The 26,728-nt window shown below is 45.1% G+C and overlaps 1 protein-coding gene across 7 annotated transcripts in view; it reads right to left on the reverse strand.

The window, feature by feature from the left end:
- Pde4d (phosphodiesterase 4D) overlaps window positions 1-26,728 on the reverse strand; it is a 1,097,876-nt gene that overhangs the window by 36,135 nt on the left and 1,035,013 nt on the right. For 6 of the 7 annotated variants that reach the window (XM_050160342.1, XM_050160343.1, XM_050160344.1 and 3 more), the window contains one exon: window positions 17,819-17,931. In XM_050160342.1, the coding sequence (XP_050016299.1) occupies window positions 17,819-17,931 (113 nt within the window). Of the gene's footprint in view, window positions 1-17,818; window positions 17,932-18,017; window positions 18,158-26,728 lie in introns of those variants that run through there. The other variant, XM_050160348.1, reaches the window with a different exon arrangement.

A 26,728-nucleotide genomic window follows, 5' to 3' on the forward strand; every position in this document is an offset into this window, starting at 1 on the left:
CAGACTTCCAGCGCTATGTTCAGAGTATTTTAGAACAGCCATTCACGTATCTTTGCCAGATTTCTGTTAAACAGCTACCAGGTGGCAGAAAACAATAAAACACCAGACAAAATGAGTAAATAAATAAATGTCAAGAGGGTAGAAATCCAAGTCAGGAAAACTCCCTCAGGTTAAGATGAGAGTTGAGAAGGGACCCAACTACCTAGAAAGGGCCAAGTGCCGGTCAGGAGGTGTGTGCACTTCCTATGGACCAACTGAGTAGTAGTGAGGGACAATGTGTATCATACAAAGGCTGGGAGCAGGCGGGAGGAGGGAGGGATAGAGAAGGCTGGCTGACACACACCCTCTGGTGTGGTCGGATGGGAGCAAGAGTCTGGTGTGCCCTACAGAATAAACCGGTGTGTCCGCCGGAATAATCCACATATTTCAGAAACCAAAAGAAAGGATGCTGAATGTTTTCACCACAAAGATGCACCAAATAGGTATATTTCACCCGATTTAGATTTCATAATGTACACACGTTTTGAAACGTCACAAGATGGCTTTATGTATCAATGAAAAAACAATGTCCAATTTTAAAAAGTAAAGAAAATTTGAGGCAGAATCCACTCTGCAGGATGAGACTGCAGCAGACCTCATAGCCTTCGAGAGTGCACAGAGGTATAGCTGGAAGGGCAGGAGATATGGTATGATTTACATTTTAAGTATCATGCGGTTTACATCTATAAGCTGTTCTAACAGGTGCAAGAAAAGAAGAGAGAGAAGGAGAGAGAGAGAGAGAGAGAGGGAGAGAGAGAGAGCGAGAGAGCGAGAGAGAGAGCTCAGTCATGATGTCACAGGTGAACACCAGGACTATAGGGAGGACTAAGGTGCAGGCACTGGGCTTGCTCAACGCCTGTTTGACTGCTGCCAGGCTTAAGATGGAGGGGATCATGGTGGGAGGCTTCACAGGAGAAGATGATGAATCCTGAGTCGAGAGCAGCAATTTCTAAGTATATGAAGATTCCCTGCACTTTTTAGTCAATAAAGATCTTCCATCCCTCCCCACCTGTACCCCCACATTTTTCTAGGGTTCTAGATGAGGAAGGCTGCCAGAGAACTGAGTTCTGAATGGGCAGCCACTTTCAGATACTACAAGGGTACCACAGGGAGGCAGACTGAACACTTTCTTCAAGACTATTCATGGTGTTTTAGAGTACCCCAGCAGAGGACATGGAGCAGACAATGGGCTGTTTTAAAATCCTACTTCACAGCTGAGGAGGGGCGGGAAAGCCTGAGACACTCCTCACTCAAGATCACTTAAGTCCTGAATTCACAAAGAGCAGTATCTTCATTAAGTAGTAGTGCTATTTAAATCCTCCAAGAACCGAGACTTAACAGGAGGAGACAATGAGATTAAAAGTAGTGTAATAGTGGGAGGGAGGCCTGGTGATTCAAGCCTGTAATTCCAGCATCCAATGATCGTAGGCGGGAGGACAGCTATGAGTTTGAGGCCAGCCTGGGTTACATGGTGAGCTACAGGTCAGCCTCGGTTACAGGGTGAAGCCAGCCTGGGTTACATGGTGAGCTGCAGGTCACCCCTGGTTACAGGATGAGGCCAGCCTGGGTTACATGCTGAGCTGCAGGTCAGCCTCGGTTACAGGGTGAGACATTATCTCAAAACAATATTGGGGGGCGGGTCTCAACAACAAAGAAAACACAGTTTAATAACGGGACTTTCAAAGTTTGCAACCCTGACTGAGAACGAAAGGGCAAAAATGGTATGGAACACTGAGTATTTCATACATTTTTATGCAGTGTATGACTTAAGGGCTCTGCACTGTGAGGAGGAAAATGAGAGCTAACACAGGTGATCCAGCACAGTGGATGAAGCAGAGTTCAACAGTTGACCTTCATTATCCAGCAGACCCATTTGTTACAGACGATGTGGGAAGTCCTTCTGTCTATGTGTTGCTTTTATTGGCTAATGAATACAGCTGTTCTGGCCAATGACGTGGGAGAGTAAAGCCAGGCGGGAAATCTGAACGGAGACAGAAAGCGAGAGTAGGCGGAGAAGTGGGGGTTCTCAAAAGGGTAATCTTCGTGTCAAGGCACTGTAGCCTCACAGGGCTCCCTTTTTGCATAGTGTGAGAAAATGCATCGCTGTGATTGGTGTACTAAAAAGAGGAATGGCCAATAGTTAGGCAGGAGATATAGGCGGGACTTTGGGGAAGAGAGAGAGAACCCTGGGAAAAAGAAGGCGGAGTCACGAGGCAAGGCAGATACTGAGGAAGGAGCATGAACACTATGGAGAGACGAGGTAACGAGCCATGTGACAGACATAGAATAAAATAAATGGGTTAATTTAAGTTATTTAAGTTAAGCTAATGGGACAAGCCTAAGCTAAGGCCAAGCTTTCATACTGAATAAGTCTCCGTGTTGTTATTTGGGAATTGGTAGAACAGAGAAAGACTCATTACACCCATTTCCATCACAAGGAAAACAATTGGATTAATAAAGGCCTTCAGAGCCCTGCAGTGATGTCTACCCAACCATATGTGCAACCAATGGTTTCTCTGCCAACTACTGAAGTTATACCAGCAGGAGCTGAGGAGGCATTTGAGATCTCCACGGTTCTAGGATCACTTCTCAGGATGTTCTGAGCTCATAAATGCAAATTCCCAGAAAAGACTACAAAAGTGTGAGTCTTTGTAAGAGGTAGACTCCCTCTCCTGGACATACCCTACTGTTGTGTGAGTCCATTCCACAAGACTAAATGTGTATTAGTATATCCCACTAGCAGCATTCTTTCAATGGGGCTCTTCCTAGGTCCCTTAAGACTGATTTGATGGCAGGACATAGCAAATAAAAACAAACCATAGCTCAGGGCTGCAACAGAAGGGAGTACTGACCCCCGTCCATTTATGTGGAAACACTGCAAGCACGGGGAACAGTGATCAATGGCTGACTACGAGCAATTGTAGCTTTGGTTGTCACTTTCCCCTCACATGCTAATAAGCACATATGTTCATTAGAACACATCAACTTCCATTTGGGGCACTGAGAAAATAAATCAAGCAGATGGCATCCAGAATGATCAGTTCTGATCAGTCACAAAACTGTCTTCTAAAACTCCCAGTGAAGCATCATACAGCTAAAGTTGATTATGTATATGGACCACATTTCATTACCCATTCATCAGTCAGTGGGAATCCAGGTTGACTTTACCTCCTAGCCATTGTGGGTGGTGCAGTCAACAGAGATGAGCCAATGTCTGCAGAAGGATTCAGCGTCCTTTGGCTTTATGTCCAGGAGTGGTAAAGGTAGGTTGATTGACAGATCTATTTCTAGCTCTGTGAGGAACCTCTATTTCTATAGTGGATGCCAGTTTGCACTTCCACCAATGTGAGTAAGGGCTTATGTTTTATCATATTTATTTATATTGTGTGTGTGCATGCACATGCATGTGTGCACACGCATGTGCATGTAAGCCAGTGCCTGAGGAGGCCAGTCCTTGGATGCCCTGAAGTTGGAGTTACAGGTGGCTGTGAGCTGCCTGATGCTAGCCCTGGGAATTCAACCCAGGTCCTCTGGAAGAGCAGGAAGTGCTCTTCACCCCTGAGTCATCTCTCCAGTTCTGCCATTTGTTTCCTTAATCTTAGCCCTGACTATTGAAGATATGTAGGGTACTTCTATGTGGACATATAACCTCACCTCAATTCTGCATCTACAAATTTAACTGAAAAACTATCCAAGGTCTCCCACCCACTATTGGCTTTTCCTCCTAAATATTTAATTATCACCATTTCACTGTCTGGGGTTAGAGTTCCACCTCTCTGGCTGCAGACTCCTCTTCCTTGTTTTCTGTACCTTGCCCCCTTCATCCACTCTTTCATGTCAATTTCAACCTGTTCCAAGCCCTTATCACATTGCTGCCTAGTTCTCTGATTCTCCTTGCTTGGAGTCTTTCCCCTCAAGACGTCCCATCCTATTCCCTGCCTCCTGGAGGACCTTCCTAAAATCCCTGTTGCTGGGTTCCAATCGAATGTGAGGGTTCCTCAGGGTTCCCAGGAGATACAAGTGGCATAGACCAGCAACTAGAGCATCTCATGGTGCTGCCAAATATACTGCCTCTGGTTCTACAACTGGATTATCTATTCCAGTTGTTTGCTTCCTGAAGAACCACTAATCTCCCACCTCCACAGAAACCCAACACAGTGGAATCTGCAGGCACGTGCATTCTACCCGGTACTGGGAAGCTTCTTCCCCATCATTCTGCTTCTCTGGGTTGCATGAGAGCTCTTCAAACTTCTCTACAAGGAGATCAAGTTGCCTATTGCTCACTAACACACAATGGCTTGCTCAAGTGGCTGTATTTTTTCCGTGGTATATGTGCATGTTCCGGTAGTTATCTATGTGTTTGCATAGAAGCACTCACACGCAAAAAAAAAAATCTCATTTCTCACACAAGAACCTTGGAAAGATCAGATGGTCCCTAAGAAAAAAGCTAAAAACAATCTCTCACTGGAAAAACTAAAAGCTGTGTGGTTGTCAGCTGCCTTACGCACAAAAGTGGTACGTTGATGCAGAGAGTGGTGACAGATCATCCCAAATAACAAAGACACAGCAGATTCAAAATGTCATTTACAAGAGATGTTGATAAAGACTCCAATCAATGTCAGAAGCCTCGACAAGGCAGAGGACTGGTCTGTCCTGAGCCACCTTAACTTTTCCACCTCAGGAAAATGAATTGGGTAAGCCTGGCAATTTTACAAATCTCTTTCACCTCTATGGATAAAGAATTTTGCAGTTAATTTTTTTTTTTTTAAAAAAAAGCAGAGTTGGAATGAGAAGCCCAAGTTTGAGTTCTCTGCAAAGTGGCTGACCCTAGGAAAGTAGACCACTCACCTAAGCAGTGACTCAAGTTCAACCCCTGTCCTGTAACAATGGTACCACTAGGGGATTTCTTGTCGCTGGCCATGGCTAGTGTCAGACTCATGACCAAAACCTCATCGCCGGAGCTGGCACTGAAGTCAAGGTCACCCCTTCTACTCCTGTTCTCAGTCGGATTGTCTTCTCTACTCAGTACAAAGATTAAAGGGCTGACCATTAGCTTTTGTCTCTACTACCAGGAGGAGACAGCCAGCATCTTTGATCTTTGGTACTTCGTTAACCACCGTCTCAATACTTCACAGCATCCAGAGCCTTGGAAGTCATCCACAGTGAAGGGAAAAAAATCAAAGCACAAGAAAAGGGGCCTCCTCTGGGCCAACAGGGGGAAAATCTACACACACGCCTTTCCCGTGACTGCCTGCATACATAGTCTCTCTGAGTGACCAGGGTTAACTGGTCAGTTTCAATAAAAAAATTGCTCTCCCAGGGTGCTAGGTTACCGGGCTAAAACTAAAGTAAACAGACTCGGTGAGCATCACATATGCAGGCGAGTGAGGCGCCATAAATCACTGGGACTGGGTATCAGGATTTCAAAGGCACCCTGTAAGCTCTCCCCATGCCTGTTGACTCAAGCTCCAGTTGCAATGGGTTACCTATACAGCAGTATATAAAGTTGACCTTTTAAATTTAAAAATAGCTGCAGCCCCATCCCTACTAAAGATAGTCCATGGTGCCTCCATGCGGCAGCACGCTAAGCGTTTTACCTAAGTTTTGCTCTGTTTGAGAGCCCTGTGAGGTGGGTTATATTAGTTCCGAGTGACACGGACAGTGGGCACGGAGAGATGGAAGCAAATGAATTATCCAAGGTGGCATCTCTAGTCTGCAGTAAATTTCTATACAGTCGTGGAATTTTTCATCAGAGTTTAGGGGGCCACAGAGAGGAGAAAACGGTTCCCTATCACCTGTTCCTCTGCACCAGTGTACTCTTCCAGCATCTCTAGCAACTTAGGACCAATTACCGGGACCCACAGTACTTATTCTGACACGGTGCATTCTCTCCTTTTGCAGCTTGCTCCCTGCTACGCCTAAGCCTCTTCGACTTCTACCCTTCACTCCCAGGCAACCTGTTCCTCAGGAGATGGCCCAGGAGCTGGATTGGGCAACCCACCCGTGCTTCTACTGGGCCGTGACTCAAGGAGGTCACAGGTGAAGGAGGTGACACTAGCTAGCAGTGCTAAAGAGGCCAAGCCTCGTGAAGTACACCATGGCCATAAATCTCCCTCTCCGGGCAGCCCCACCCCTCCTCCCACATCCACAGCTGACTGCACTCCCTTAGATGTTTGCACCCTTTGGCTGACCTGTCTGTGATTTCTCTTTTTCCTTCCAGGCTGTCCCAACGGCTCATGACAAGTGTATTTCACCATAGGAGCCCTGAGGCTGGAGACAGGGCAGGGACACCAACTGATCAGCTTGCCTCCAGCCAAGCGAGTTTTGACCCCAGGTCATCGCCAGCTGCTCCCGTCCACGCCTTCCTCGTGCACACTCCACGGTGAGCTCTCTGCGCTACCCAACTTTTCTTCAGTTTTCATGTTTTGCCTCCCCCCCTGCCCCATGAATCCATATCTGCATCTCATTTTGTCCCTACTAGAAAACAAACACAACAAAAGCTACCTCCAAGCCAACTCACAACCACAGGCTAATTTTAAATTCCTAAACCTTCTTACGCCTTTCCCGAATTTAGGCTTTGTCTGTTGCCACAATCCTCACCATCAGTAAGGCTTCCTCCCACTCAGTCCCGAAACTCTTGACCAACTTGGCAAATCCAACTTGAGTTACAACGTCCTATCCAATGCCCTCTCATAGAGATGGGTGTCCTGTTAAAAACTGGCCTCGTCTAGGTCACCTTCTAGCCTCACAGGCTCTCTTACATCACACTTCTGTGAGCAGGAGGTTGAGGTAAGTGCTTCGCTCCCATCTGACATGACTTGGAAAAGAAGGCGGGCAGGACAAGATGTACTAGACTCCAGACATCGACAACCCTCTAGTAACCAGAGGGTTCCCTTCTGGGAACCAGATTTTGCTGATACTGCTATTGCTATTTTGGAATCTAGTACTCACTAAATGGATGAATAAGCTAAATAACTAATTAACTGTTTACATATACTTGGAAAACATAGCCTGAGAAGAATCAAGATCTCTCTCTCCTCTCTCCACCCGTCTATCCGGGAATGGTGGCAGAAAGTGTTCTGACATTCAATGCATTGCTTCTAGGAGCACACTACAAATTCCAGGTTCAGATATGAGAAAAGACACAGAAAGGCAGGCTCCCGCTAGGCGGTAAGATGCCTTCCTGGGGTTTTCTAACTAGCTTCAGGGGAAGTCATATGTACTAAAAGGACACTATTAAAATGTGTGACAGGAAGTCATTTCCCCACTGGCCTCAAAGCTTCAGGCACGGGACGGTACTGTTTCTGACTCTCTGCATCCTTCAGAGTCTGGGACTGTTCTTCTCTGCATCCTTCAGCCACCTCCACCAGCAGGGGAACACTGAGCTCTGGGTCCAACAATATCCCCCAGGGAAACGAATCTCTCTTGATGTGTCATAAAGAAACAATTCAATTTCTAGAACCTTCTTTATGATTTCTCAAAACTCATGTCTATTTACCCTTGTGCAGAATTGAGGAACTACACAGAGAATATAAAATTATGAAAACAAAGAATAGGAAGTCAGAGTTTACACCAAAGGGGATGTTAATCCTTTTCATTTTATCATTAATTTTTGAAGCTGACTTGAAATAATAAAAAAAAATAAAAATAAAAGCAAAAACTAAGATACAGGAGGCATGGTCCCCAGGCAAAGAAAGGAAGGGACTAACTAATAATTTTGTAAATTAAAACACTCCAAATTGTCTTTTTAAATATTTTAAATATTAAATATTTCAACAGAATTATAGCTTAGTCTTTTTTGTGAAAAGAGGTTTTCTCACAAAATAATAAGAAAATACTATTTCTCACAAAATAAAAAATAAGAAAGTGGCATCAACGTGTCTACAGATATTACTAAATACTCTTTATTAAAAACAGAAAGCCTCTCCAAATTGGAGACTGATTTTACTGTTAAATTTTGCTACAAAGCCCACCATGGTTAGAAGGTTCATTTTCTCCCAAAATTTGGGGGGAAAAAATCTAGTCAATATAAAGTAGAATCGTTCCTGGTCAAAGAATGCATTTATTTTCTAAGCATTGAAGTTGCAATAAAGGTAGAAGTAATTACTAAGAAATGGGATTTTTTTTTAAAAAATCTATTTAATTTAGCGTAACATAATTCCTTAAAAAGAATCTCTTTTTTATTTTGTATGAACAAATATCTTTTTTTTCTCTTTGCAGCTTCCCCACCGTGGGGAAGTATCTGGTGTAATCATCTGAATGATCAGGTAAAATTTTAAAAAAAGAAGTTAACGAAAGAAAACTAATTTGATATATACCATCAAAATATCTCGAGGCATACTTCTTTATGATGTATTTTTCATCTTTAAATCTAAAACAGCGTAACCAGAATACTGCCGTAGGCACACACAGTGGCCCCGAGCATGTCTGGCCAACGTCCTGCAAGGGAGAAGTGCATATCCACTGGCCAGCATGCATTCCAATATGGCAGCTGCATCGCTGCCTGGTTGCCATGGAGACATCTCCATCACAACCATGCTTTCTATACTCCAGACCTGTCTGCGACAGGTCAAGGTGCTTCCTATGATGGTGTGTACACCTGCACAGCACACTGTTGCCAGCCGTAAGAGCCTGGGGCTGCTGCCCTGGTGATTAGCGTGCAGCAGGCCAGAGAGGCAGATGAGAACGAAAGCACACACTGGGTTAAAACTTCACAGAATGCCATCCAACGGGCAAGGACCAAAACGCCCATCATATTTTCACAGGCTAGCAGGAAAAACATTCAAATCCACCCCTTTCAGCTGGAAAAAAAAACTGATAATGAGAACGCCAGTGATAAAACAGCCATAGGAGAAAACAAAGGGAGGCCACTCATATGACCGGCATGGCTTTGCCTCTGCATGATTAACATTTTAATTTAACTAATGTAAGACTAATCTAGAATAAGCTGAGTTGCGTTACATTGTGTTAAACTGTGTCACGTGACTGGCTTTTTCTGAAAAGCCGGTATCTATCAGCATGGCTGAGGCTCCTATTGAGTGAGACGAGCCAGCTCACCGTTCTAAACACGAAAGAAAACCATGTTCATAAAGGCAGGAATTCTGATCCCCAGACTCTCAAATCTCCCATCCAAGTGAGAAATGACATTTGCCATAACTGATATCGCATGCTAAGTCTCACTTCAAGTGCCCACTGACATCAGGGTACACTGACACCGAGTGTTGCAGAAATCCATTGTAGGCTGTCTAATCACCAAAATAAAAAGAGAAACTATGCTAAGAGTTAGGGACGTCATCCATAAAAGCCTTTGCAAAACTCAGAAAAGAACCTGATATCCAATTAGGAGAGCCAGAGGCTGGAGAGGGAGGTCTGGGAGAAAAAAGGCCTCACTAAGGAGGTGGCATTTCAGATATGCCTAAGGGGCATGTTGTTTTTAGTACACATTTACTGACAGGAACGTACAAAGCCAGGACTGAATTCCCATATACGGCACACTCAGTTCCCCTCATTACTAACGTTTCACACCAATCACAATTACCGAGCCCATACTGCCGCAGCCCTTTAAAGTGCACTCTCTACTGGGCTTCCGTAGCTCTCAGAACATGTCCCCTTTCTGTTCCAGGAGCCCACCCATGTCACATCACCTTGTCACGGCTCCTCCTGGTTGTGAGTTTCCTACACTTACCTTGTTTGTGACAAGGAATTCTGACCTGGTGTTTTGTAGAATGACACTAACTGTAATTTGCCCGTTATCTTATTCCTGTAATTAGACTAAGGGTCAAGTTCTGAGTGTGACAATAATAGATGCAGAGTGCCGTTTTTATCAGATCATATCAAGGATATATGCTCAGGACATCTTACGACGGCCATTGTTGGCCTTGATAACCTGGCTCAGGCAGTGGTTGTTAGTATTCTCGCTGCAGAGGCAATTCCCCCACCCCCTCAATTTATTCTGCACCGTGTGGATGGAATGTGAAGACCCCACATTTCAGGGCTGGGACTTGAGCCTTCCTTTCTTGTAGGGAAAGAACCTACAGAAGTGACAGCGTGCTCCTGCCCAGGAAATTGTTCTGTGTTCTCCACTCCACCATTTCTTCAGCTTAGTTTTGCTGTCCTTTTGTTTTTAATCAGTACTGGTTGCATGTATTTGGTCTATAATTTGGGTCATAACCTAATATCACATTTTCTTGCTCAAATTGTTCCAGCTCAGGCCATTGGGTGTTCTTTCGGTGTACTCTTGCATCAGGCTGCTATGTCCTCATCACGGGAGGGCTGTGTGTGTGCGATCACGTCCTTTACTTTCTGGCACCACAAGATGCTCTGGGCTCTTCTGGTATATTCCCTGGCCAATTGTCTAGAAGCAGCTATTTCCCTACGGAATCCCAATTCCTCTTATTGCAATGTGGGATCAGAAAACAGAGTATCCGAGCTAGCAACGCTCATGACACTGGAGTAGGGGTGCTTGTCACTCCTCTTGGCTGACAATACAAGGCAATGTTTGTGGTATACCAGATGGCTCAGATACTATAAGGTGGATGGAGGGCTATGTTCTGAACATACTTTTTGTACATTACAGTAACTACAAGAGGTGGTGTGCCTAGGTTATTTCCAGCGTCATTCAGAAGAATAAGAGATACATTTATTTACAGGGAAAACTGGATAGACTACTTTGCTTATGCTTTATGCAAACATTTATTTATAAGGACAACTGGATAGACTATTCTTTGTCACTGCTTTAAGCATTTTTTTTTTTTGCCAGAAGAAGCTCAGAATTCTAGACATTCCTACAACAAACAAACAACAACAAAAAACAAGACAACAACAAACAAGCCCACATCCGACTGTTAGGATATATTTTAAAATTACCAAAAGAAACAAAGGTGAACTCCCTGAAAACAGAAATGGCAACTACAAAACAAAGCCCTGGTTTTGTAGCTTTGTAAAGGTCATGGGGGAAACAGAAGAGAAAAGAAAACATAACTCCCTTGGGTTAGTCCCGGCATCGCCAAGCCAGCAGTGGACATACACCAGAAGGATGGGAATCAGGATGGCATGGCAGCAGAGACCTTCCTGATGCACCGCCCACGCAGGAAAAGGCTACTGATGATGTTCATTTACCGATGGAAATAACGGATCTAAAACACGCAGTCCTGACTGTGATTCTGATTCTGTCTACACAGTTTATGAAAATCACCGGGGCAGCTATGGCAGACCAGGAAGCTGAAGCCCAAGGGTAAAGTGGTCCAGTCTATTCTAGCCAAAGGCAGATGGTGGGTCCAACCCAGACAAATCAAGGGGCCACCATGCCTGAGCAGTGGGCAGCTAGGATGGGAGAAACTCTCCTGCAGAAGTGCGCCATTCTCTCCTCTAGTAGAGAAATCTCATTGGTAGCAAAAATAAATAAAAATGAAAAAAAAAGAAAAGAAAAAGAAAAAAGAGAGAAAAAAGAAAATTGCAGTTTAAACCCATGTCCTTCTTATCGTAAGGGAAAGGCTACATTGTTTTTGTTGCTGTTAGATGACAGCACTCAGCGTCCATCAGAAGGGAGCAAAACGCGTGGCCCTTGGGTGCAAGTTCCCTCCTTTTGTCACACATCCGTCACGACGTAGATGGGAGGCATCAGCTACCACTGCTTAACGTGGAACATTCTGGGGAGGACTCACCTTTTGAAACTGCTTTGAACGAAACAACATATGACAGCAGATATCAAAGAATACCAAAAACACAAAATCTGGCAAACGGCACCTTGGACTATACTTCCTACCAGAACGGAAATATCACTGTACTACACCACACAGAGGACAATCCTGGATTCTCCTAACCTCGTTTGTGGACAGGGCACCCAGTGTGTCCTCTGCACTGTGCCGACTATGCTGGACGCTGTGTACTTGTAGCTGGTGTTCTCTCTCCTCTCTTCCATCTTCCTCCCTCTCCTTTCCGTCCCTACCTCCCTCCCCCTTCTGTCCCTAAACCCCTCCCAGAGTGTCTCCTGTATCAGAGGTTGGGCTTGACCTCTACTGCACGGCAGATGACCTTGAACCTTCTGTCCACTTCCTGAATGCTAGTATGATAGGCGTGTACCAATGTACCACACAGCCCTGCTTATGCGGTATAAGGGATAGAACTCGGGCTTTCGTGAATACACTAGGCAGGTGCTCTACCAAGTGACCTACATCCCTAGCCCAGCATTTCAATCTTATGTCCCTTCTTGCTACTCATGTTTACAAATGAAAGACACTGAGCTTTGGAACGGCAAGGCTGGCTGCCCAAATTATTAGGTAGGAAACAGCAGCGTTGGAATCTGAAACCTAGTTCGCCTGCCGACAAACATCCATGTTCTTTCCACTCTGCAGAGCCGCTGTAAGCACTAATAGTGGCTGCTCTCGGCCAGGGAGTAAATGTCACTCATCTTCCTTACACAGAAAGTTCAGCAAAACATTTTCAAAAGCCAAGAATCCTAAACAATAACAAAAGAAAATGCTTGGTATTTTCCACAGCACAAGATCGTAAACCCATTACTTACCTTAGCTGCGACGTCCACGTTAACTAACATCCTAGTGGATACCACAGAGCCGTCTGCTCTGTGAGAATATATCTAGGCTCTTCCACCGCCGGGGAAGAAGTGTCCTTCCTATTACTGATTCCCACACGTCACAGAAGCACCAGGTGCTTCTACGTGTCTACTCGTCTTGTTACTTGGAAAGGGAGGCTGTAGAATCCATTTGTAACTGTTTTATCTCAGCCAAGCATTATATTTTGATTTTATTTTTAAGAAGGGTGAGGACAGTGCCCAAAGCGCTGCCACAGAAGCCACCCTTTCCTGTACACCAAGTCGACAGGTAATAACTGAACGCATTCTTCTAGTAACGATTAATCTACCAGAGCATAAAAGTGAGGAGTGTTCTGCTGAGGTTCACCAACACCAAACGCTGATACGAGAACTGGGCTGATGACAATGTCGCCTGTTGCCCTAGTTACTTGGTCCCTAGTTAAAATTAAAGGCCTGATTAGTCTTCACTGAATGTTTCCCAGGCTAGCAAGATGGTTCAGTAGGGAAAGATTCACACCACCAAACGTGCTCACCTGAGTCTGAATCCCAGGACTCACACGAGGGCAGGAGAAAACCACGACCACTTGTCCTCTCCTCTCCAAATGAGTGCGCGCACGTGGACAGACAGATACGCACATGCGCATAAACTTAAAACAGTTTCAACAAGTGTTTCTTCTTTCCTATTATTACCTAAAAGCAAGGGAGCATTTTTTTTTCTAATTGCGGTGATATAAACAAGGACCCGAAATCTCGTATACTCATTGAGAGGGTTTAGATGCAAAGATGCTACAAAAACTACAAAGATGCTTTTCCTTTATTGAGTAGCTGGAAGAATAAGACACCAAATTCAAACCACCAAGAAGCCACGTTTTGAGTTTCTATAGCTATAGAAGAGCTTTACTCTTAAAATGTATGTATTCATTTAGGCATACATATGGACTCTTGACAATTCTCTTTTCTATGTTTTAACACTTAAAAATTTTAAAACTGTCCCTATTTTTACTCCATAAATTAAAACGGCTTTTCCAACTAACTTAGCTTCTTTCTTAATGGAATTTCAGTCTCCCTGAGTCACCCTATACTTGAGCAGGGCCGGTGTATCTTAAGACTCTACCACAGCTATGAACATCCCATCTTCCTTCCTGCAATCCCTCTGGCCGGAAGAAAACCGTTATCAGCAGCCACACCAATGGCAGCCTGTGCTATGCACACAGAGGGCAGCAGGGGGAGCCATCGGGGGAAATCGCTGAGAAAAACCACTCCAGAAGAGCAGCTTTAGTTGTAGACAAAGCAGAGAACAGAAGACAAACTAAGATGCTCAGAGAAGCCTTACGGTGTGTGCAGAGCTGGCGTGAGGGCCTCTGAAATGAACCACTGAAAAACCTTAAGTCTCTTCAAACGATGCTCGCGTCCCAGCTTCAAGATGGACCTGCAGTTTGAAGCCCAGTGATTTCCTGCAATACTGAGCTGTCAAATAGCACCCGAAATTCGGGAGCAGAAATAAGTAACAACTTTATGTTGAGAGCTTCTAGGGAGATTTCAAAATTATTTCATTTTTCTCCTTCAAATATCACTGTACTTACACGGAAGACCTAGTAACATGCGCACGAGGTCATGAGAAAGAAGTTTGTTACAGGGTTTCATGGCAGAGGGCCTGACTCCTGTGGATACTCTGTTGTCCTCAGTTTACCCATGGAAGGGCTGGTGTTGACCAGAAACACCACTAAAGTATTCTGCATTTTACAGTATTTTACCTTGAAAGTATTTTAACTTTGCAAAATCTGTGTAGAACAGCAAGTGTCCCCAAACTAGTACTATGATACTATATAAGTCCTGAAGACTACGAAGGCCTATGTTTTCAGTTACAGCAGGACAAAGAAGTACCTCGTTTGGTCTGGAATTCTAAACATGAACTTTAAAAAAGCCTGAACATCTACTCGGAGCTTCAAAGTGTTCTAGTTATCTCTGGGCGATAAGGTCAGTTATCTACGAACTACAAAACTCTATGACATGTACAAATCCCGGCCAAGAAACTACTCTTGGGAGGTAAACTACTGAAAGCAAATATTTCAGATAAACAGGAACTCAAGAAAATCTGACTTCTAACTCTTATATTGACCATTCAAATAAATTATTATTCTATTTCAATTATGCTAAGGAAATTGAAGCTTAAAAAATGTTTTGTTTTGTTTTTTGTTTTAGAACTCAGTAAGTAAAGAACAAAACTCTAACTGAACTTTCAGGTCTGTTTCTCCACCTCCAAAGCTCCGAGGTTTCACTAAAATTGCCCTCAATTGTAGCAGTGAGGTTCCGGGGCCAATCTGTATAAATCTTAGGGAGATTAGTGTACTTATGAGGGTAAATGCCATGGATTTAATCACTCAAATTAAATGCCATCTGGAATCTCTTACCCCCCTGCCCCCAGTACAAGCATCCCACGTGTGTTACGGCCAGCCCCGGTCTTAGCCAAGAAAGCAAGCATATTCTTGTCCCCACATTATCGACCAGCAGCCTCTGTACACTGTGATAGCAATAGGGAAAATACAGCTAGTTGTCTGTTAGACATCACTTTAGAACTGCTCATTCACTCAAATTTCTTTTATTGAGAACTTTCCAATATATGAATTATTTGTTAGCAGGTTTGAGGACCTGGCTTCCCACTTTATAACTCTCAAATCGCCTCCATAATAAATCATGTCTCTTATCAGTTTAAAATCTTAACCTGTTATTAGTAAATTATTGTGTTTTTTTTTTAATATATTAGGGAAAAACTTTTTTCATCTTCCACAGAGGAGACAACTGTCCTGATTTCTTAAGGCAAAGGAAAATGAGTCAAATACATTGACTGAATACATAGGGAAATAAATTTAGCAACCAAAAGTAACTTATCGGACAGATTCTCTCTTGTCTTGGGACTAGCAATGTCCCAAGGAAGCTGTTCATATTTCTAGTCCAAAATGAAGGCAGGATGTCACTCACAGCTCTTGGTTGACCAGTTGTTCCGACCCACTTCATTGCTTGGTGGAAGTGGCTTATGCCTGCCCTTGTTTATTAAGCAGAAGGGTGACATTACAACCTTTACCAGGGACTTTTTTTCTAGGCTAACTTTCTCATCTCTGAAAGACCATGCAAGTGGAACACTAGTTTAGAAATGAATGAATTTACAAAGAAATGAATAGCTTCGACACTAAAAATTCAAGCAATGGCTAACGGAGCCAATGCGAGTATCAAACGTGTCATCGCGTCAATAATATTTCAACTTTGAGGCATAAGCATAATTGAATGCATTTTGAAAAAGTATCCTCTCACTTTACATATATCTTACTTCAGCCAAATAAACCCATCTCCCATATCCTGTGGCAGTTAATACAAAGTTTGAAGGCCTTTTGCAGCAAAGAGTTAAGAAAGACAAAGGCCTGTCTAATTGGAATGCCTATTAAAAAAAAAGGTATTATTTTGAGCAATAACTATGACGTAAAGTTTTCGGCTTAAAACACAAAAGCCACTTCACAGTTTAAGTCACGACACTGTTCGATCGCCCATCAATTATTCAACTCAAACGCAGGTTTCACCACTAAGACTATGGGTTTTAAGGAAGGCAGCGGCTCAGGTGCACGAGAAGCACAGGCAAATGCCTGCACCTGGCCAGGGGCTTTCAGGTTCTGAGCTGCAAAGAGGCACGAGAATTCGAGCCTACTGGGAAAGGCCCTCTCAAGATATGAACACCGGTCATATTCGGCACATGTCTTCGGCTTTAAAAAGCAAACTGGTCAAAACCATTTTATAAAGTTCGAATTTGTTAGTCAGATGAGAACAAGGGCCCTGAACGCTGCGGCAGGGAGCGAGAGTCCCAGGAAGAGAGCAGGAACTGGTCATTCCAATGGAGAGCCAAGACTAATTTAGAAACGAGGCCCAGGTGACAAAAAGCAACAAACAAAAACAATCAAGAATGCAGATTTGATTACTGATGTGGTACACACCAGCAGGCCCATGGGGGTTAGCAAGTGAGTTAATAGGGAGAACCCCCTTCAGTTTAAGGCCACTTTTCATTTCAAGAACAACAACATTATCTCCGTGAACAGTGTTACAGACACACCAACCCAGAGGCTGCCTGACGAGCTATGGCATTTTTATAAAAATCTGCAGGAGAAATAAAGCAGGTGGGGAAGAAACTACGCTGAGCTCGCAGCATGAAAAGACACATTCAATAAACGACCAGATACAACCGGTAAAATGTCATAACCCTCCTGACCTTGTAAATAGGTGTCCAAAACTACAGAAATAGCTCGAAGAGACAACTCCGTCTAATGGCCACATGTCCTTACTGACTCTTTCAGCCCTTTGCATCAAGTACACAGCTTTCCTTGGCCCCCTAAGCCAGCCGGTCATCAAAGACCACATAATCTCAATTATTTATTTGCATAACCAAAGGCATAAAGCACACACTTGTGTTGCTGTTTTTAAATGCAACTCTGAAAGTACCTTACCTTACCTCCTCCTAGGCTACTGCAAGGCGGCCTGGCGCTGAAGGTTACTTTTCAGCCCCCTAAACTCCATTAACTGCCAAGACTAGCAGCCGCACCATGGCACATAGGGCACAAATGCCCAGCCGAAGCCTAGTGGTAACTAAATGACCTTAGAAACCTGGATTTGGTCTCTCCAAGGCTGAAGGAGACAAAGGCAGCACAACGACCCTTCTAACTTCGTTAATATCCTCTGTGGATGCATACCGGGGACAGACCATTTCTATAGAATATTTAAAACCCGATCTTTAAAATACCCCGAGAACCAGAGAAATGGCAGCGAAGGTTGCAAGTTCAGTGAACTCTGCTGAGTTTGAGCGAGGTCAGTGGTGGCGTCCTAAGTGACTTCATGGAGTCCTGCAACTCTTTATTTCCAACCAGGACTCTTAAAGCAGTACCTTTGATAACACGCGACGCCACCAGACCCTACTGGGTTTCTGCTGCAAGGGCAAAGTGTCACTCTAAGCCCTTCGTCCTAGGGATGCTAGAACTATGTCAAAGTTGCTGTTGTAAAATGGTCTATCTAGCTACAGGGAGGCATGTAAACAGGAACCTCCCTCCAAAGGAGCAGAACAGCTAACATGCAGTAAGCATGACAAATTTCTCTCTGTTTCCCCAAGCCACTGGGATCCGTGATTCCCCAGCGTGGGAATCAGCAGTCTAGCCGCGTCACTGACACCCGAACCAGAGGGGGGGGGGGGCTTACCTTGTTGGAGGCCATCTCACTGACGGAGTGCCTGGTCTGCAGGGTCTCTAGCTGGTCCAGACACCAGTCCAGCTCCTCCAGGGTCTCGCTGGCCAGTTTCTGGTAGGCCTCCTCTGCGAAGAGACAGGGAAAGGGGGACTCAGTTCTCAAGCGCTTCATGGGACCACCAGCGAGTTCAAAGGGGGCCATCCTGCCGTACCCCGCCATGCTCGGATGCCCGGTGCCCGCACATGAGGGCTGCTCCTTCATATTGCCGGGCCCGGCGGCGCGCAGGGGGTTGAGGCTGGACTGGCGGGGCCGGGCTCAGGCTGGCCAGGATGCTCCAGCTTGACGTCGCGGGTCGGCCTCCAGGGAGGGGCGCAAAGAGCTGCAGGCCAACTTTGGCACGGCTACACGGGCGAATTCGCAACGGCGCAAGCTCGGGGGTTCCCTGCGCTCGCTCGCTCCTTCGCTCGGACGCTGCCCCGGGGTGGCGCGCACGGGCGGGCGGGGGAGGGAGAGGGGACGCCCCGCAGTCGGGCGAGCGGTCCACGGTTGTCCGCGTCCCGCAGCCGCGCGACTCCACGCCGCCTCCCGCCGAGCCCCGCGCGCGAAGCGAATGAATCAGCCGCGGCCGCCGTTTCCTGTTTTGTCGCTCAAGTCCGCGGGCGGGCGGGCGCAGCGCCGCTCCATGCTGGCTTTCCGGGAACACTCCCCCTCGTGCCCCTCGCGGCCCCGCGGCGCTGTCTGGCTCCCCCCCCGCGATTCCTTACGAAAGGATTCCGAATTGCAGTAGTCTGCCCGTGTCGCCCGCCCTGCCACCACCACCTCCTTGCCGCGGCATCGCCCCCCGAGGCAGCCGGCGCGGCTGCTTTGAAGCGCAGCCGGGAGGGAGGCGCGGCCGTGCGCGCGCGTGTGTGCGGCGCTTCTGTGGGACTGGTCTGCACCAGGGCGGAGGAAAACCCGGCGTGGAACGCCCGTCGCCCGCCACCCGGGGTCCCCGCGGGGCTCAGGCGGGGCTGGCCGGGCCCCCAGCGCGCAGGCGCGTGCGGCCAACCGAGCGCGCACCTGCCCCGCGGGGACCCCGGGCCGGTGCACACAGGAGTCCCTGGGCCCTCTGTCCCAGCTCAGCCTGCCAGGCCTGGGCGTCCTGGGCGAAAGCAAGGTGACTTAGGACAATCACTACCCTTCCTGCAAGATGAAGTTTGGGTGTTTCCCTGGGTTTAGGATTTACTTTCTTGAAGGGGCAGAATTATGAGAATAAAATAATTTCTATTAAGGGCAGACTGCCAATACCCAGCCAGCTCCTCTATATTTTAGTGTGGATGTAAACAGACAAACCATAGTGCTGTGGGGTCAAAATGCCTTCGAGCTTGACAATTCATGTTTCCTAATCGTCGAGGAGTCACCTTAAGGAACAGCAATGTAAAGTAACCAACCACAGGGTAGAATTTACACACCGCCTAGCCTGGATGTCTCCTCTGCAGAATGCACAAGAACACTCTGGACTTGGGTCCAGGACAGAAAGTTTAGAAGCCTGTTTCTGCCCACTGTAGACGAAATAAACATCAGAAGCATTGTGGGGCATGGTTTCCGTTGATAAAAGCTGACCCAGGGACCTTGGCCACTTTTCCTAAAGTGATCAGTTCCAAAACTGACCACGAATATTATTTCAGAATGAGAAAAGTCGAAACCCCAGGGGTCTCTCCCACAAAACTGTCAGCAGAAAGTACGGGGTCCTCCTTTTCATCTTCCAATCGACAGTATTGTGGGGTAAAGAAATTCTGTCCCAGTGTAGACTCCAGTAATTATTAGAGGTGGCAAACAATTCCGCGGGTTGAGTCTCGAATCTGGGATTTCCCTTAAATGTATAAGTTTCAATAACTTCCAGACGGTGGTAGCCTTGCTACTTGGTTTGTCCTTACCCAAGATGATTTTTGAGCTGTATGCTCATCATTTTGAATGTTATGCGTTAAAATCCCTCTCTCTCTCTCTCTCTCTCTCTCTCTCTGTGTGTGTGTGTGTGTGTTTCCATCATTAATCCCTGTAAATAAACCTTAGGTCAACAACTGCCTAAACCTTGCCAGGTGAATTGAAATTTAAGGCTGATGATACTTTTTTTTCTTTAACAAAGAAAACAATCAAAGATAATTTACAAGAGGAGTATTAAGTTTTTCCCTGATTGTAAAACTGTAAAATATTGCATGCTTGTTATAAAGAAAAGATCCAAAACACAGAAAGTCCTTTGTTGACCCATAACCTAAAGATCTGGGACAATAAGTCAGCATTTGAATCCACTGAACCCATTCCATATATAAGTAGAGCATTGTCTGGACACCGCAGCAGTTCCTTTACTATTTAGTCTCAAGGTTGCTCTTTTCTTTCCTCTGCTCTCTAAAACAGCAATACAGGGAATCAGAGGAGGAAAATAACTCTTGGTCACGTGAGCAGTCCATAGTTTGTACACCCAATGCATTCAGAGGCATAGCTATTGTATAGACTCCATCACTGCCATCTTTTCTGTTATCCAAAGCCAGCCATCTTCTACACAGCTCTCAAGCTCGGCATTCTATGTCCCTGCTTCCTGCCACCCAACTCTCTGAAAGCCTGGGTTCCCGGGGACCTCCTAGTGTATGGCAGGCTTTCCTTGACCGCACCTTTCCTATCTTCATGAACGTTTCCTGAAATCAGAAGTAGAATTCAGACCTTGGTTCTAGCATTTATGGCTCTATATATTATATGTTAATCTTTATTTTTTTTTAATGTGGAAGAGTAATTTGGGGAAGTCTCAAGTTAATGCTTCAGCTTCAAGACGTCCTGCACTTCGACCCAAAGTTTGCCTGGGAGGGGGTGGTAGAGAGACATGGGGAGGAACTGTTTTCAGAAGACCCACTTCATATTCAAATCATGGCTTAGTTATTGCGACTATAAGAAATCAAGCAAGATCACATACATAAGTTCCGGAGCCTTCCACGTGCTCTCTCTCTAGTTAGAAAATGAAATTGCCCTGAAACATGTGTACATGTTGGTGGGGGGGGGGTATTCGCATACAGTAGGATAAACGAATTTCTAAAGTCACTGCTGGAATAAAGACCTGCTAAGCTAAGACTTTCCTTCTCCTAGACGGAGGCAGCATGGCTACCTCCAGTTTTCCAGGATCACTATCAAGTCTTCACTTTCAGGAATTTTAACCCCAACTGCACTAAGACATTGAGTAACTGACCTTTACACCCCACTCCCTCCTTTGGGGTGGGAGAACACAATGTGGAACTGCCAGCTATCCTACAGGAAATTGAGTCACCACACCAAACAACACACCTAAATGTCATCTGCAGCTAGTTGGACAAAAACAGTGAGCCAGTTTCATATTGGCCTTCACCAAGAACACATACCGCATTCACTAATGAAATGCCCCCTAGAGGGTCATATATGCTGCGGCCCTGCTTAAAAATATATGAAAACTCTTCTATTTAACTGTCCGAATCTTGCTTAACTTGAGGAGCTAACGAAAAGAAAACACTTCACCAAACACTATTGGCTAAACTCCACGTGAACCGGGAAAGGGCCATGTCACAGGCAGCTGAGGAAGAACACGAGCGTTGGTGTTCTTCAAGGTACCCCTGAGCCATGCGATACCATGCGTCTGCTTTAAGTCTCCTGAGTATAAGCAGTCCTCAATACTTGTGGGACAGCACTTGGCTTCCGTCATAGTTATGTGCGCAAGGGATCCCCTGACACATGGCCTGAAATCTTGCCAAGGGCTCCGGGAGATGATGCCGAAGCAGCAGCTTCTCTTTGAAAGGGAAAAAACGCCGTCAACTGGGAGCCACAGGAGTTGGCTATGGGCTGAAGTTGTTTTCTTGTGAAATGTTGGACCTATTACTCTTACCCACAACTTACTGTGATGTAAAACGATCCACGCTACAAGACACGAAACTTGGCAAATGCTAGCTTCTTTGTCAGTGCTTGTGGGGCTAAGGTCTGCATAAGTCTGCCATCATTCCTGGAGAGGCCTACTGCTACGGAGGAGGTCAGAGAAACACCCTAGCAGCAGCAAAACCACAGGCGAACCTTGGGTACCATTGGCTACTCTCCATTGAAAAATTCATACAGAACAGTCACAGCTGACTCTGATTGTTTTTTACTTAAAGCAAACACATCATACACTAAGAGAAAATGCTCAAACATACCCTTTTAATGTATTCCAATTTCTCCTCAGCCAATCCACGCTTAAGGGAAGCATTGATGGTGTCTGGGGCGGGCAGACTGAGCAAACGACTTGGGCCTCACAAGGGAGCTAATCGTTCCTTGGCTCTGCCATAGGGAAAGATCTGTGCGGGTCAGTTCTAACTTTGGCTGACACACTTTCCCCGTCTTACGCATTTTATCTGAGGGGAAAGATATGAAGGTTCTGGATTCCCTTTCGGTGTGTATATGAAGCAGGCTGAGGCAGCGTGCCCATGGCAAGCTGCCCTCATTTCCTAGGCCATTTGTAGCATCAAGTTCTTGTTTTGAAGTATTTTTAAATTGTATAACATATATAAGCTTTCACTTCATACTTCGAAAAAAAAAACCACTCCAAGTGTAGATATGTGTAATTTTCTGAGCCCCCCCCAACATTTTCCCACTAGCTACGATTTCTTTCTAAAGCTGCCAAAGGCTCTTGTAGAATTTTGCAAATGGATTGACTTCTATTAACTTTTTCTCTGTCAGTAATTCAACATTTCTATGGCACCGTGTGTTACGAACTTTATTAGAGTCAGCAGAGACACATTGAGAGCATGAGTGTGTAGAGTCTATTACTGAAGACAATTTTAGCACTCCGTGCAATGGACAAGGAAGGACGGACAAGGATGGACAGTGAGACGGTAAAAGAGGGCTGTGTTCAAGTCATAATGGTACACAAGTGGGGTGGAGAAACCTTAGTCCTGGAGAAAGGAAATAACGGGGTGGTTAATGCAGACTGTCAAGACCACCCGGGACACTAATGAGGCGCAACTTTGGATCCGGGACTATCAGGGCTTTCTAGGAAAGGATTACCTAGAGGGTTAGAAGCCTGACTGAGCGAGAATAGCACTAGATCATGAGTCAGGGCCCCAGAGAGAAGAAAAGGGGCGGAAAGCAGAAAGCTAAGTGAGCACCAGCACACCCCCTTGCTCCAGGAGATGCGAGACCACGTGCTCCAGCCTTCACGAATGGCACCACGCCTTCCTTATCTACATCGGCTCTTCCCAGATGTTGCCTTTCTGGCTCAGTGGGGAATTTGCTCACAAAATGTTAAGTAGCTAAGGCATAGAAGAAAAGGGAAGAAGGCAGGAAGGGCATTTCAGACAAACGCAGCAAACACCTGGACCTTTGGATCATAAGATACCTGAATATGCTTCAATGAACTGCCTCAGAGAGCCTTGCTCAGGGAAAGAAGCCTGAAAAACATTCATAGAAATTGCACACATCGGCAGAATCAGCAGGTAGGAATATTGGACTGTCTTCAGAAGTAGGAGCTGCTGAGTTTGTCGGGGTACTGTGTGATGTGGCATCTTTTTTCTTTTTATTTGAGATAGGACTGTACAACACATAAGATTGTAGGAGGTTAGGGCAGTCAATGAGAATATTATTTTGGAAATATTTTTATCACCACAATAAGGTCATTTGCTTCTCTGATAGTTACTCTAAGACAATCTCTGCAATAAAATCCTGTAGAAGCAGCCAGGGTGGTGGTGCACATCTTTAATCCCAGGACTAGTTGGATCTCTGTGAGTTCAAGGCCAATGTGGTCCACAAAGTAAGTTCTAGGCTAGTCAGGGTCACACAGTGACACCTTGTCTCAAAACACAAAATAAACAAATTCCAGAGAGGAATATGGTTCTCCCTTTGTTACACATGACTAGGACTTCCCAGTGTGACTCAGGAGGGTACAAACTTCCTCTTTTTAAAAAATATCTCTCAGCCCAGAAGTGGCTCCCAGCGCTTGGGAGACAGAGGAAAGTGGATCTCTGAGTTTGAGTCCAGCCTGGTCTACAAGAGCTAGTTCCTGCCAGGCAGTGGTGGCGCATGCCTTTAATCCCAGCACTCGGGAGGCAGAGGCAGGTGGATCTTTGTGAGTTCGAGACCAGCCTGGTCTACAAGAGGTAGTTCCAGGACAGGCTCCAAAACCACAGAGAAACCCTGTTTCAAAAAACAAAAAAAAAAAAAAAAAAGAGCTATTTCCAGGGCAGGCTCCAAAGCTACAGAGAAACCCTGTCTCTAAATAAGTAAATAAATAAACAAATAAATAAATAAATAAATACAACAGCAAAAAATATCTCTCAAGTTATTTCTTCTATACAGTAAAGGGAAAGATAATCTGATTGAGGAAAAGGGAGGGCGAGAGTGAGGAAGGAAGGAAGGAAGGAAGGAAGGAAGGAAGGAAGGAAGGAAGGAAGGAAGGAAGGAAGGAAAAAGAAAGGGGAACGAGAGAGGAAGAGAGATTTGGCTTATGAGGTAAATGCATATTGTAAAATTTGCTTTCCTCCTCTCTTTAAGAAAGTTTGAAGTCGTGAAATGCTGAGTTACTTTAATTCATCGAAGAGACTGAACTTGACACCAGGTTGTCCTAAGTGCTAATGTCTGCCTGAGATGGCCTTGCAGCAGAAAAAGAGCAGCTAGGTGCTCACAGTGTGAGAAGGGGTGGACTTCTGAGGAACTGGAGCAGAAGCCAGTTGGGATCAGATACCTGGGTTGGGACTCCGTGGACAAGCATGCAGTTATAAACCACATTTTCCCTAATATTAAAGGAATACCAGTTTCCACATTCTATTAACCCACTAATTTTGAGACACTGTATTTTTTTTCACATAAAGACTGAAGGCAGCAGCTAGAATGTTGTAGGTATTTTGACTTCAGCAGGAGTCTCTGAGTTAAATAATCTTGTCGTACTTATTTAATGCACTCTTTCCTCTTCTCCATTTTGTCTTTACACCCTCAAAAACATGTATCCTTTGTACAAATGTGCCAACATGCTCCTAGTCGAAGAGGTACAGAATTTACACAGATATTAACTGTCTATTTGAACAGCAAACACAGAACATACCCCTTTTCAAACATCGACTTTATCTGTGGTTCAGACAAAAATGATTCCTCTCAAGGAAGACCAGAAAAATGAAGCATGTGTTTGTTGGATTTTGTTAGTTTTGTTTTTGAGAAACCAATTCGTTCTTTCAACAATTTTCTAAGTAAGGCAAAGAGATTAAACACTAAATGAAGTACATACAAGTTCCTGCTTTCAGAGCCAGAGAGATGCCATACACAGGAACAACATAAAGAAACAAACAAACAAGTATTTTCTTAAATTCCTGCTTATCCATAGTTGACATAGTCTTTGCTGGTCAGATTGGTCTTTTCCCTTTAATAGACTTATACTCAACACCTGCTTTGTCTCACGTGCTGAGCGTAACAAAGGCAAAGAGATAAACTGGGACTTCTAGGTGCTCATAAACCAGTAACGAAGGCAATCAGCATGCAGTATTGAACGCTGTAGTCTGTTCAATAAAGGGAAAGGAAGAAGTACAAACGACAGAGATGGGGCACAGGACAAGTGCTACTTGGACCAGCCTTGAAGCGATCTGGAACAGCTTTCTGTGAGGGAGGATGTTAGGCTTGTGCCTCCAAGACAAACTGAAGAATTGACTTGGTGGAGAACCGAAGGTGGCCTTTGGTGGAGAGGAGCTAATGTCATTTGGAGAACATGGGTTCTTCAGATAGCTGCAGGCAGATAAGATTTAAGCAGGCAGCAGTGTGCATAGATGAAGGCACGAGGGTGAACTTATGGTATCCTCAGAGCTCACACCTCTACCTGAAGAATCCTTTGCATTTCTTCCAAGCTAGGACATCATGTAATCAATTTGCTTTTTGGGAAAAAAAAAAAAAAAAAAGGAGATGTGAAAAGTGACAAGACAGCGCAGAGGCTGGTGGACAGATAAGGGGAAATCAGACCAGACCTGGAGAGGGGAGAGAAGAACAAAACCAGGGGAAGCATGTCCAAAGAGTAAAGAAAAGATCATTTCAAAGGAGATAGTTGTTAGAGACTGAAGGTTTGAATTTCCCTAAAATCAGTATGTTGAAGTCTAATCCTCACTGATGTTACTGCAGCGTGCTAACTGGATGCACCAAGGTTAGGATGATAGAGCTTGTCCATGTGGGGTTAACTGTGTTGAAGAGGACTGAACATGAAATTGTTCTTCTGTCATGAGGAACCAAAAAGGAGGAGTTGGCAGCCTAGACCCACAGGGGGTCCTCCACGGAACCTGAGGCCCTGCCACCTTGATCCCAGTCCTTCTGTCCCGAGAATTATGGGAAAGAAATGTTTAAAGCCCCCAAGGAGGGTATTGTGTTTAATAGCTAGAATTAAGACAAATACTAAAGTTTTGCTGCTGATAGTCACCATAGGCCACATAGATCCAAAATAAAGCTGGATATAGCTGCAAACACACATAATCTCAGAAGTCAGTAGTTTAAGGCAGGAGGGTCCAGAGCTCAAGGCTAACCTGGTTTACTTTAGAAAGTAAAATTCCATCTCAAAAAATAAAAATAAAAAAAGAACAATAAGGAATTTTCAAGTAGGCTTCAAAACAATTATTCCCACTATGTATTATGCACATTCTAATACTGCAATGTTATGAGTCAGTTTTATCTCCTTGTGGAGACGGAGGGCGGCCATCTGTGTTTCAATCACATGAAATCAGCCTTGCATTGCGACAGTCTCTGCATCTTTAGGAGTGACTATAAGCGTCATTCTTTTGAAAACGTAATAAAGGACTGTGATGATGGTACAGCTGATGACGTGCTTCTCCGCATGCACGAGGACCCAAGGTTGATCTTCAGAACCAAGGAGAAAAAGCTGAACATAGTCCCAGGCACTTTCAATCCCAGGACGGGGGGGGGGGGGGGGGGGGG

The sequence above is a fragment of the Alexandromys fortis genome, unplaced genomic scaffold (assembly GCF_014885135.2).
Source record: "Alexandromys fortis isolate MF-2015 unplaced genomic scaffold, M_Fortis_MF-2015_v1.1 scaffold_76, whole genome shotgun sequence".
NCBI lineage: Eukaryota > Metazoa > Chordata > Mammalia > Rodentia > Cricetidae > Alexandromys > Alexandromys fortis.